Source organism: Drosophila montana, unplaced genomic scaffold (assembly GCF_035044405.1).
Source record: "Drosophila montana isolate Dmon_TW-CO22-7 unplaced genomic scaffold, ASM3504440v1 contig_3848_1, whole genome shotgun sequence".
Classification (NCBI taxonomy): domain Eukaryota; kingdom Metazoa; phylum Arthropoda; class Insecta; order Diptera; family Drosophilidae; genus Drosophila; species Drosophila montana.
Genome location: NW_026998720.1, coordinates 2187039 through 2197802, shown reverse-complemented (window position 1 = coordinate 2197802; position 10764 = coordinate 2187039). Strand labels below are relative to the sequence as shown.

The following is a 10764-nucleotide window of genomic DNA, read 5'->3' as shown; positions in this document are numbered from 1 at the left end:
CCATTTAATATTTATTCTATAACGGTTCTTTCCTACAGTCGTATATGATTTCATATATAAAATGGATTAGTTTAAACCCTATTCAAACAAATATTGTTAGATAAATGCAATGGTTGACCCAAATTATCTATGCCTTGAGGCTGGCTCTCCATCTAGTGTTTTTCGAAAACGGCTTTGCAGCCTTGATAAGCTTTGATCGCAGTTCTTGTAAATATTATTGCTTGACTTCAGCTCTCTAAAAACCACATTGTAATGCAATTGTAAATGCTCAAAGTTCAATTGAAATCGACAAACACGAATGAAAAAAAAAAACAAAAACTAATCGAGGCCTAAGTGCTTAATTGTATATAAAAATCATTTTGTATTTATTATTCGCATAAGATATATATATAAAATATCGCAATAGTTTATAATTCGTTTGTGTATGTATATGGTAGTTGAAAAACACGCATAAATCTATCCAAAATTAGCCAACTAATAATATTACCTTAAGTCTATACAAACCTAGGCAATAGAACTATGAATATGAAGTTTATTTTTCAAAATCATTTTATTTTTACTCAAGTTCCGGAAAAAATCATTAAAAGACGTTTGAAAATTCTTAAAAAAAAGTAAAATTACATTCAACTGTAAACAGATTGATCTGGAATATAATTATTTCAATTTCAAATATGTTCTTTAAATCAAATTCGAAAATTTTCGACTAAAAATATTTAATTATTATATTCAAAATATGTCATAACTATTAATAATTTTGTACCTTCATTTTCTCGGTTTCTTTTTGTTAGTTACCACACAGCAGCACCCAGAAATATATATTTAAGACATTGTATATTTAGATGTAGTTGTATTAGTAGGCATAAATAGTATGTGTAAGTCAGGTGCTTTGATTTAAGCCAATTTTGCGTGTACTGAAATTAAATGCATAAAATATACAAAAAGTCGTTAACTTATTTAAAATCGATTTCTTTAAGCATGGTTATCCCAAGATGTTGTCAAAACTTAAAAGGCTCAATTCTAAAAAAGGCGATAGAATTGTAATTCTTGCGATGCCGAATATTAAATACCCTTGCAGACATGGCATTTAGCAAACTTACAATGTCTTTCTATACTAAGCTGTTCTTTTTAACAAAAACTCAATTTTTGACCGATTTTTACCAGAGAATCTATGTGATATAGTATAGACATTGAAATCAAAAACATGATTTTATACTCATATTGTAACCGTTAGTTCAACTATAAGGATATGTTGGCTCGATCTGCTCAATTCTAACTTATTTTCCCCAACAGAAAGCTAAAGATATTTTAAATTTTATAAAGAAAGATTTAGAACTGAAAGAGTAGCTTACATAGATACACAGGATATCGTTATATCGGGTCGCTTGTTAATACAGGTCAAGAATATTTATATAAAAACTAGAAAGATGTCTATATATCTCGTTATATAATTACTCCCTCCTAGAGGACTAACATACGCTTTGCCAAAAGAAATATTTTGTTGACCAAACATCTACAAGGATATGCGACCTCCAATCACTCCTTTGATTTGCCCTATAAAAGTCAGAATAACAGAAAACCAGAATATAATAGAAGTAGAAATTTATTTAAAATGCAGTAGAAATCGAACAATGTTTAAACATCATTCACGATATAAACGGCTTCCGTATCGCTGCCACAGACCATCCTTGAGCCATGGACATCGAATGAATTGACCGCTTTGCGTATGTTGGTCAGGACGCCATCAACATTGACCATGGTGCGCAGCCGATCACCGCAGAGCCAGGCGCTGCTGCCATCGTTTTGGCTGGCATCAAAGTGCTGTTTCTTCTCCGACCACATCCACACCTCACCGGCCTCGGCTGCACTGAACAGCTTGGAAGGATCCTGGCGATGAAATCCTATATCGGTGATAGGGCTATTGTGTGCGCTCAGATATGAGGCCGGGTATTCCAAATTGCGCAGATCCCACACTGTAATAGAGCCCTCCTCGCTGCCGCAGATGAGTATGTGCTGCTGCATGGGATGTGTGGCCATCGCAGAGACAAAGTTCGAGCTCTTCGTGTCCTGGCAGGCGGCCATAAATGAGGCTTTCGGCTGTCCATCGCCGGCTGTGCGTACATCGAACATGCGAATGACGCCCATTCGATTGGCGGTCACCAGCTGATGCTGGCTAACATAGGAAACGGCCAAGAGTGTCATGCTGTCCGCGTCGATGGCGCGCTTCACCTGCTTCAAATTGTTGGCACTCAACACATTGAGTCGTCCATCCTCGCCAACGGTGGCTATGTCCGTGCCGTATACAGCGATTGCCGTGCAAGGCGCCCTAGTTTGACTGCATTTGAATTCGTGGAGGCGTTCACTGCGTGCCTTGCGCTGAATTTGATCTTCCTCAACGGCTCGCTGCACGTGAAACAAGCTGAGGTGACCTGCCGGAATATGGAAACATAGAAATGCAATGTTTTTAACCAGTTTTCAATGCTTACCGTCGGCGCAGCCCACAGCGAAGGTGTCGTCGTTGAGAAACTCCAAGCCTGTGACATCACCTTCGACTGCCACTTTGTCGTTGCAGCGCGGTGTATGCTCCAGACCCTGTGCGTATGGATTGGCGTGCAGACGCCACACGCGCACAAAATTGTTGTCCATGTCCCAACTGCCGGTCAGGAAGCGTTCGCTCTGCTGCAGTTTCTCTGGCAGCCAACGTACCTTTGATACCTTCTCTGATATGTAGTGGGCACCAACTGATGTGGACATTTCGATGCTCTTTCTTTTATAAACTTGAACTATTAATTGAAAAAACACAAAATAACTAAACTGATGCCGGTCTGTGGGCAAAAACATATGTTTTCGGCAACAATCAGCTTAACATTTGGCCGAACTGTTATTAACCAGACTGTAAAGGCACAACTGCTCAAATTTGAGCTGCAGCTGTTAAAAGTCACTTCAAATTTGGCCACTTTCCGACAACAGCATTATAACGAACACAGCTGCTTCCAAACATTATCGATTATTAGCCATCCCGCACTTGACTCATTTTAATGTTTATCAAGTTACCTACCTATTATGTTTTCATATTAAGAAATTTTAAAATGTGCTTGAACCGATCTTATGACAATTTCAATAAAGTGTTTAAATTGGTTTTCGTGCTTGTCTATCGATATTTTCACATATCGCTAAATTTAATGCTTATGCTATCTAATGCTAAGATATTGCGATTTTCAGTACTGTCAAATATTTTGGCGGCAATTCAGAGTAAACAAAAATATTGAAGAAGAATGGATCAATATTTAATCAAAATGCCTCCAAAATCAAAAAATAATGGTAAAACAGAGCAGGTATGTATAGCAGAACAAACAAAAGAAACGCATACTTATTTTAATTAAATTTCGTTGAAGAAAATACCTGCTAAGGAAAACACAACGAAGCCAACTAAAGACGCCAAGCAAAAGACTGCAATTGCTAATAAACGAAAGAATCAAGATACGCCGGAAATAGTGAGTAATTCACTACATATTTATAAAGAATAAAGAAATATGATTGTGTATTTTAGATTAAGGACAAGGAAAACGCCGATACAGAAAACCCACCCAAGCGCAGAAGCGCACGCTTGACGCGCAGCACTCGATCATTGGCTGAGGACGGAACTCCTTCGCCGGAGAAAGAAATTCCAGAGAAGTTGCCATTTATAAAATATCGCGGAGCCATCAAATACTATACCGAATCCCACGAGATTGCAGCCTCAGCAGATGAAGTCATGTAAGTACAGGCACCACATTGGAAAGTACAAGCTAATATTTTATATTTTGCAGGCAATGGGTAGAGAAGCAAACCAAAGCGGATGTTGTGCCCATGGCCTTTGACATGGAGTGGCCGTTCTCTTTCCAAACCGGACCTGGCAAATCATCCGTGATACAAATATGCGTCGAGGAACGTTGCTGCTATGTGTACCAGTTAAGCAAACTGAAGAAAATACCAGCTGCGCTGGTTGCACTGTTAAACCATCCTAAGGTGCGGCTGCATGGCGTGAATATAAAGGCGTAAGTATTCTATATCGAGAAAATAAATGGATACACTCAAAGTCAAGACTTTTTAGCGACTTTCGGAAGCTGGAGCGCGACTTTCCCGAGGTGGCTGCGGAGCCCCTTATCGAGAAATGCATCGATCTGGGCGTATGGTGCAATGAGGTCTGCGAGACAGGCGGTCGCTGGAGCCTGGAGCGATTGGCAAACTTCATTGCCAAAAAGGCCATGGACAAGAGCAAAAAGGTGCGCATGAGCAAATGGCATGTGATACCGCTGGACGAGAATCAATTGATGTATGCGGCCATAGATGTTTATGTGAGTATAGAAGTAAATTTACAATTTCAAACATTGCCTAATGCCAAAACATCTTAGATTGGTCAATTTATCTATCGTGAAATAGAGCAGCGCGAGAAGACGAAGCTGAAAAATGAGGCCGAGTTTAAGGAGCAAAACGGCGATTCTGCATTCAAGGCTGTCAAGGCGCTGGGCGAATCCTTTTTGGCCAAAATCAACGAGGTGACACTTTAAACCAGATGTATACCAGCTTAATTTTCAACTAGATATTTAAGCTTTATTTCCAATTCTGCTAGAGGTGCAATCTTTTATTATTTTTTAAGTATAACCCTGACTGTTCAAATAGTTATTTAAATTTTATTTCCAATTCTATTGCACCTTTTATTATACATGTATTGTTTATACTATAACCCAATTTTTGTTAAGGTTCTCACTTATAATTTGTACTTCTGAGACGACCTTATATAATTTTACTACAGCTCTTAACTTGCATTAAATTTTAATTTGGTAAATTCGCTTTTGAACATTTCTAAAATTATAATAATTATATCAATGATCAGATGCGCGCTCACTTGAATATGGGCCGGCGTGATCCAACCGCCTCCAGCTTGCGCTTGAGCACATCATTGTCCAAGTCGATCTGTCGTTGATATTTCTTTCGATTAACCGCAGCGCTTGTCAAGCGTGGCGCCGGTGGCGCCTGCTTCTGTAAAGTAGGTTGTATCTAATACTCAGATTCCATCATAGATTTACTCACCTTTGTTTGCAGATTAGTGCTGGATTTGGTTGCGTTAATGGTTGGCTTAATTGTAGGCTTAACGTTCATCATTTTCTTCAGTAAAATATTATTCTGTCGCTCAATTTCGCGCACCTGTGGATTGGTGAAGCTGAAGCTCTTGCGTCCCAAATTCTTGTAGCTGGAGGAAGCGAGTTGTACATATGAATATGGGCTATGGCATTGAATTGGACACTACTCACTTGACTTCCGAGGAGGCAACGGAGCGCGGGCGCCGAAGGTCAACATGATAGCCAGTGTTGTCACTGTTGAAACTGCTGGGTGTCTGGCTGTTGATGCGAGCCGATTGGGATTGTTTATGATGTGAATAGCGCAGCAGGCCATCGCCCTGGCCGCACTCATCCATCAGAAACACATCCTGCTCGGACTCATTAATGTCTGTGGTTGACGGGCAACGGCAGTTGCCACGTCCTACTTTTTCCGAGAGCACCGTAGCTGAAGTTTTGTCAGACACCATTGAGTCTGCCTCCTCATCCACATCCAATTCAGACAGTTTCTTGCCTTGCTTTTTCATCAGTTTTGTGGCCAAAGCCAGCTGTTCCAGTGCACTGTTGTCCGCGGAGCCGCCGTTGAGACGAAATGTTTTCATAATCATCTCCGACATTTGTGTCATTTGCTGTTCCAGGAACTTGACATTTAGCGGATCACCTGCTGCAAGTCCATCCTCGTCCAGATTATAAACCTCCTCCCCGTTGTCATCATAGATATTTTCGAGCTTGGGCACAAGTGGTGCATCCTCATCCACAATGGGTTTCCTTAGTAGATTCGGATGGTACTGATGTCCACGCTTCTTTTTTTGTCGTTTTGTCACATTTTGATTATCTGGCATAGTCATATCTCTCAGCTCAATGTCTGCTATGTCGTTTTGAGCTGTCTCGTCCGTCTCGCTTTCGTTGGCATCTTCGACATCGACTAGATCGTCGGTTGATTTCTTTAGCTTAACATCAACGATATCTCCCTCCTGCTCTTCGTCGTCTTCCAATTGCTCTATTTCCAAATCATCTTTTTCGGATTCCAAATCGTTGCCATCATATTCATTATCGGACACAATTTCCGCCTCTTCGGCCATCTCATTTTCCATCTCGTCCTCCACTTCAGTCAATTCATTATCGTCCGATTCCAGCTCGGTTAGATGCCCGCTACCGTTCTTAGCGCTGCTTGGAATTAGTGTGCGCACCGACATGGTTTCATCATCTGTCAGCTGCATTGATTTATTTACTTCGACCACAGTCTTGGTGATGACCACCCCTGATTCGTCCTCGGACGAGGAGCTGGCGTAGGTCATTTTGGTTTGGCGTACGAATCCGCTGCCGCCGCCCGAGCGATTGGCAAAGATCTGTTGACGACGTGCATGGGGCTGTGGGAGTGGCATAGGGTTGAGACTAAACTCTTTGACGGTCAGCACCTGCAGCTGCATCTGCTGCGTTGCACTTACATTACCGCGCAGAAACTCGGCCTCAACATCGGTGTCGCTTTGAGAATCGCTCTGCTCGTCAATTGGCTCCCCCTCCTCGTACTCCTGTCCGTCCTCAACCTCGGACGGCAACTCATCATCAAATGGCTCATCCATGTAGAAGTCCTCCTCAGAGTTGACTGGCGGCGTTGTCATTTTGCTGTATAGCGGCGTTGACTATAGTCCGGCTTGATCAGTGTGATTTTTATGTTTTATTTTTAGCGTTACGATCCAGATTTTTTTTTATTTTTGTAAAATAATAGGAACAAATATAATGTCTTTATCGAGTCGTATTATTGAGAATTGTTTCGGGCACACTGAAATTTATTGTAGAATATTCCCATGTCCGGGACACATCGTTCGCCGATTACTGGGTTTTCAGAGTTCGATTTCTCACTACGTTTTCTACATTTGACTGGGATGTGGGACACCGACGGGGCGACCAAACGGTGCACTGAACCCATTGTGCCCACTGCTTTTGGTTGAGCTTGTGGCAGGTGCTATGTAACGTTAGTTGCGAGCAATAAATATTTGATTTCTTTTCCTTTTACTTCGTTAGCTGCTTTCTTCACACCCGCCGCACTTTCTTGTTTCAAATTTCTCTAACACCTTGATTGTGCTCCACTTTGACTTTGCAGTGTCTTAAGGTGTTGCTGCCAACCGTCTGCTAGTCACTGGCAGGTGGAACTCAGCTTATTGGTTGCATTTATTTTTGGACTTCAGTAGCCCTTGCTGGCCGTGGTTGCCGTGGACAACGGAGCAGGCGCAGGAGGTTTGTTTATTGTCCTAGCGCCTACCAGAAGGAGCACACTTGTTGTCCAACTAATGCTTTAAATACATTAAACATATATGACGAGAATAAAATTAGAACAAATATAATATTTAAAAATAATATATTTATCTTTATATTTAAAACTGTTTGTCCTGAATGACTGACTGACTGACTGATTGACTGACTGATTGACTGACTGATTGATTGATGATCAACGCACAGCCCAAGCCGTAAGTACTAGGAATCTGAAATTTTTACTGTATTTACCTTATGTGATGGAGGTGCACGTTAAAAAAAGGTTGCGGGAAATTCCACCCGCATGTGTGGAAAAATCGCGAATAACGTTTGTATGCAACTTTTTTGTTTACCATCCGATCGGCCTCAAACTCATTTTCAAAGATCTTTGTTCAAATTCATTTGAGTGGTGTTTACCACTTTTCGAAAAATGCATTCCTCCTTGGTGGAAATGGCAGTCAAAGATTTGTTTGGTGACGTTTCGCGCTTAAAATCATTTGAAAGGATCATTTCACAATTTTCAAAGAATCTAAGCTTCCTCGGTGGAAAGTGCGATTCAAAGATTTTTTAGCCGAAGTTTAAAGTTTTGTCCGATTTGCTTCAAACTTATTTTCAAAGCTCTACATAAGAACTGAATGAAAACGTGTTTCAGCGATTTCAGAAATTTCGGCCGCAACAGTTTCAAAATAGCGGAAAACGGTTGTATGAAAGTTTTTTTTTACAGTCCGTTCGGCTTCAAACTTTTTGAGAGAATTTATTTTTTACGTGCCACGGACAAAGCCGGGTTATACCAGCTAGTAATTTATATATATCTAAGTCAATTTAAATGTTTTATGTAAGTAAAATAAAATCGCATATGAAATTTGCCTAAATCGCAGTTGTGAAAATACAAAACTTTTCTATATATATTTATTTTATTTACACTTTTTCAGAAAATGTTGTTTGTGAGCTTCTTAGTCAATGGTTCTTCAACTTATTTCGAAAGTCGTTTATTTTAAAAATCAATTACTTTATAAAATGTTTAACTTTACCGAATGCTAAAATCACAATCGCATTGGAGGTTTGGATCAGGACATTTTTAGACAAAAAAAAATGTTAATATTAATTAATTTAATTTCATTGGATTCAGGGCGTAAATAACCTTAGTATTCAACTTGTGCTGATGTAATTGCTTATGCACCGAGTTAACATAAAGTTTCAAACCTTTACAGGAAGTAAACAATTTTACTTTTAAACGTTTAACAAACAAGGAGGCAGGAGAGAGTTAAAAGTTAAACTTTTTAATGAAAATTCAATTCAATTCATATTTTTGGAAACTTTGATCAGAATGCGAATTAGCAGCAAATCTAAAAAAGATCCGTAATTCGGTTGACGGTTCAAACCAACTCCCAGGCTGAAGCTTCGGTGCGTGAGTCTGTCTTTTCTCATCCATAAGCCCAGGTTTTGGTTTAAGTCTTGAAATTTTATATTTATAATTGCCTCTGTTCATCTACCAAAAATGATTAGGTAAATGTAATGGTTGAGGTGCAAGCTTTCTATGCTTGCTCAATTTTTTGCTCATTTATTTTGAACCTAAACAGTTCTTTTATAAAATATATATATATATATATATATATATATATATATATATATATATTAGATATATTTTACCCCCCTGAAAATCATCTTAGACAGCGGCACTGTGGCGAAAAGCTTTCTTACGCACTCTCCCCACAATCGCAAAAGTTGAATGAATGCTACGCGGCGGCAACTTCAGGCGCCGCCAACTGCCGCCTCGCGTCAACTTCATATGTAAATATTGGCCCGAATGCCGAGTGCCGAGCGTCGAGCGGGAGCGAGAGCGCCACGTGGCACACGGCGCCGTCGCAGGGAGCACAGCCACCCCGTGGAGGCGCCACGTGCGAGCGGAGAGCTGAAAGCAGAGAGCAGAGCACAGCATAGCAAAGACAATCTGGCCAGCGGGCAATACATTTGACCAAGCAGCATTGTCGCGTGCGGGCGTGTTGTCGGGCCGTAAAATGCGCGCGTAAACTGATAAAAACCAGAAAGCACAAAGATTAGAAATAAAACAAAAAAGTGAAAAAAAAAATAAAAATAAAAAAAAAAAAAAAAACAGAGTAAATAAAACAAAGTGGAGCCAGAGCTGCCAAGCCTGGTCAAGCTGGCCAAGAGCAATGTGTTGATGAAGTGAGTAAAATGGCCAAAATGGAAAGCCGAGCACAAAGCTAATTAACAGCCGGCCCTCAAAATAAATTAATAATATGCAACAGCTGCGAATGCAGTTCAAATTGAGTCAACACACGCACACACACGCACGCACACACACACACTTCAACCGCTGTGGCTGCGGCTGTGGCTGTGGCCCAGATCAGCTCCGATTGCTGCGGGCTTTAACCACACGGTTTCGCCTTTTGTTTGGCTGCATCGTCGCTTGTTAAATCAATAGAAAACCTCGCTACGCGCTGTGTGTGCGTGGCTTTAACCAAACTGCGGCATTGCTTATACGCCGCGTTGTTAGCTGTTAGCAAAAATATAACTAGCCTGACTTGGCTTTGGTTCGGCGACAGCAACTGCTAAGTAATTGCGTGCACGACTTTTGCCCGCAAGTTCACAAGTTTCTTCGCTTTTTACTTTTTCCGTTTTTTTTTTTATGTGTGCCAAACTGCAGGCAATGCTCGCGCAATTTGGCTAAAAGCCGTCGCCATCGTCGCCCCTAGGTAGGTCAAAAGGCGCAGCCACAACCGCACAGCAACAGTCATGCGGCTGGAAGCTTGCCTCAGTCTGCGGCGTAAGCCAAGTCAGGAATAACGACAACAACCAACAACTATGAGCCAAATAGAGCAGTCGAAAGTCAAATTCATTAGGTGTAGGCGTGGGCGTGGGCGTGGCCATTTATGTAGGCGTAGGCCTGAGCACAGCAGCAGCAACAAAAAGTACAAAAAAAAAACAGAAAGGAGTAAGCACGCCAGGCTGCGGCTTCATCTGGCCCATTTTTCTACTATATGATGTTGTTGCCATTTATCGATTTTTGTCACTTGACTTGAGCGGGCCAAAACGCTGCGCCGGCTAATAAGGCTCAGTGGGTCAGCGGCAGCGGCAGCAGCAGCAACTTGAAGTGCGTAAGAAGCAACAGTGGCCAGCGGCAATAAAATGAAAATGAATGTGAAAACTGGCTCAGCAGCAGAAGTAGGAGCCGCAGCTGGAGCAGGCCTTAATTTGTGACATATAAAAATAGCAGGCTCTACACACACACACACAGACAAGCAACAAATCCACCCCACACACACACACAAAAGTCAGCAGACGCATTGTAAACTTCAAACGCGCTTGGCCTACTTTTTGTGTAACGGGCTAGGATGCCACAGTCCACGCTGTCGTCCACGCCATGGTACTCGCCTACAGTTCCGGCCCCAGG

General features: G+C 41.3%; 4 protein-coding genes across 5 annotated transcripts in view; 2 read left to right on the top strand and 2 right to left on the bottom strand.

Moving 5' to 3' along the window:
* Positions 1–1582: 1582 nt before the first annotated feature.
* Positions 1583–2883, bottom strand: Nup43 (Nucleoporin 43kD). The gene is made up of 2 exons (XM_064696658.1): positions 2484–2883; positions 1583–2426 (listed from the first exon to the last, which is right to left on the bottom strand). The coding sequence occupies exons 1-2, from the start codon at positions 2836–2838 to the stop codon at positions 1633–1635; spliced, it is 1149 nt and encodes a 382-aa protein (XP_064552728.1). The 5' UTR covers positions 2839–2883; the 3' UTR covers positions 1583–1632.
* A 300-nt stretch (positions 2884–3183) lies between these two features.
* On the top strand, positions 3184–4825 carry WRNexo (WRN exonuclease). The gene is made up of 6 exons (XM_064696659.1): positions 3184–3332; positions 3393–3491; positions 3548–3753; positions 3807–4034; positions 4091–4334; positions 4392–4825. Exons 1-6 carry the CDS (start codon positions 3273–3275, stop codon positions 4545–4547), a joined length of 993 nt encoding a protein of 330 aa, XP_064552729.1. The 5' UTR covers positions 3184–3272; the 3' UTR covers positions 4548–4825.
* hmw (hemingway) lies at positions 4796–6878 on the bottom strand. Its single transcript, XM_064696657.1, has 4 exons — positions 6545–6878; positions 5292–6466; positions 5071–5230; positions 4796–5019 (listed from the first exon to the last, which is right to left on the bottom strand). Exons 1-4 carry the CDS (start codon positions 6716–6718, stop codon positions 4882–4884), a joined length of 1647 nt encoding a protein of 548 aa, XP_064552727.1. The 5' UTR covers positions 6719–6878; the 3' UTR covers positions 4796–4881.
* A 2563-nt stretch (positions 6879–9441) lies between these two features.
* Positions 9442–10764, top strand: part of LOC135438550 (patj homolog) — a 40022-nt gene continuing 38699 nt past the window's right edge. For both annotated transcript variants that reach the window (XM_064696896.1, XM_064696895.1), the window contains exon 1: positions 9442–9536. The gene's annotated coding sequence lies outside the window, so the exon portion shown is untranslated. The remainder of the gene's footprint in view (positions 9537–10764) is intronic.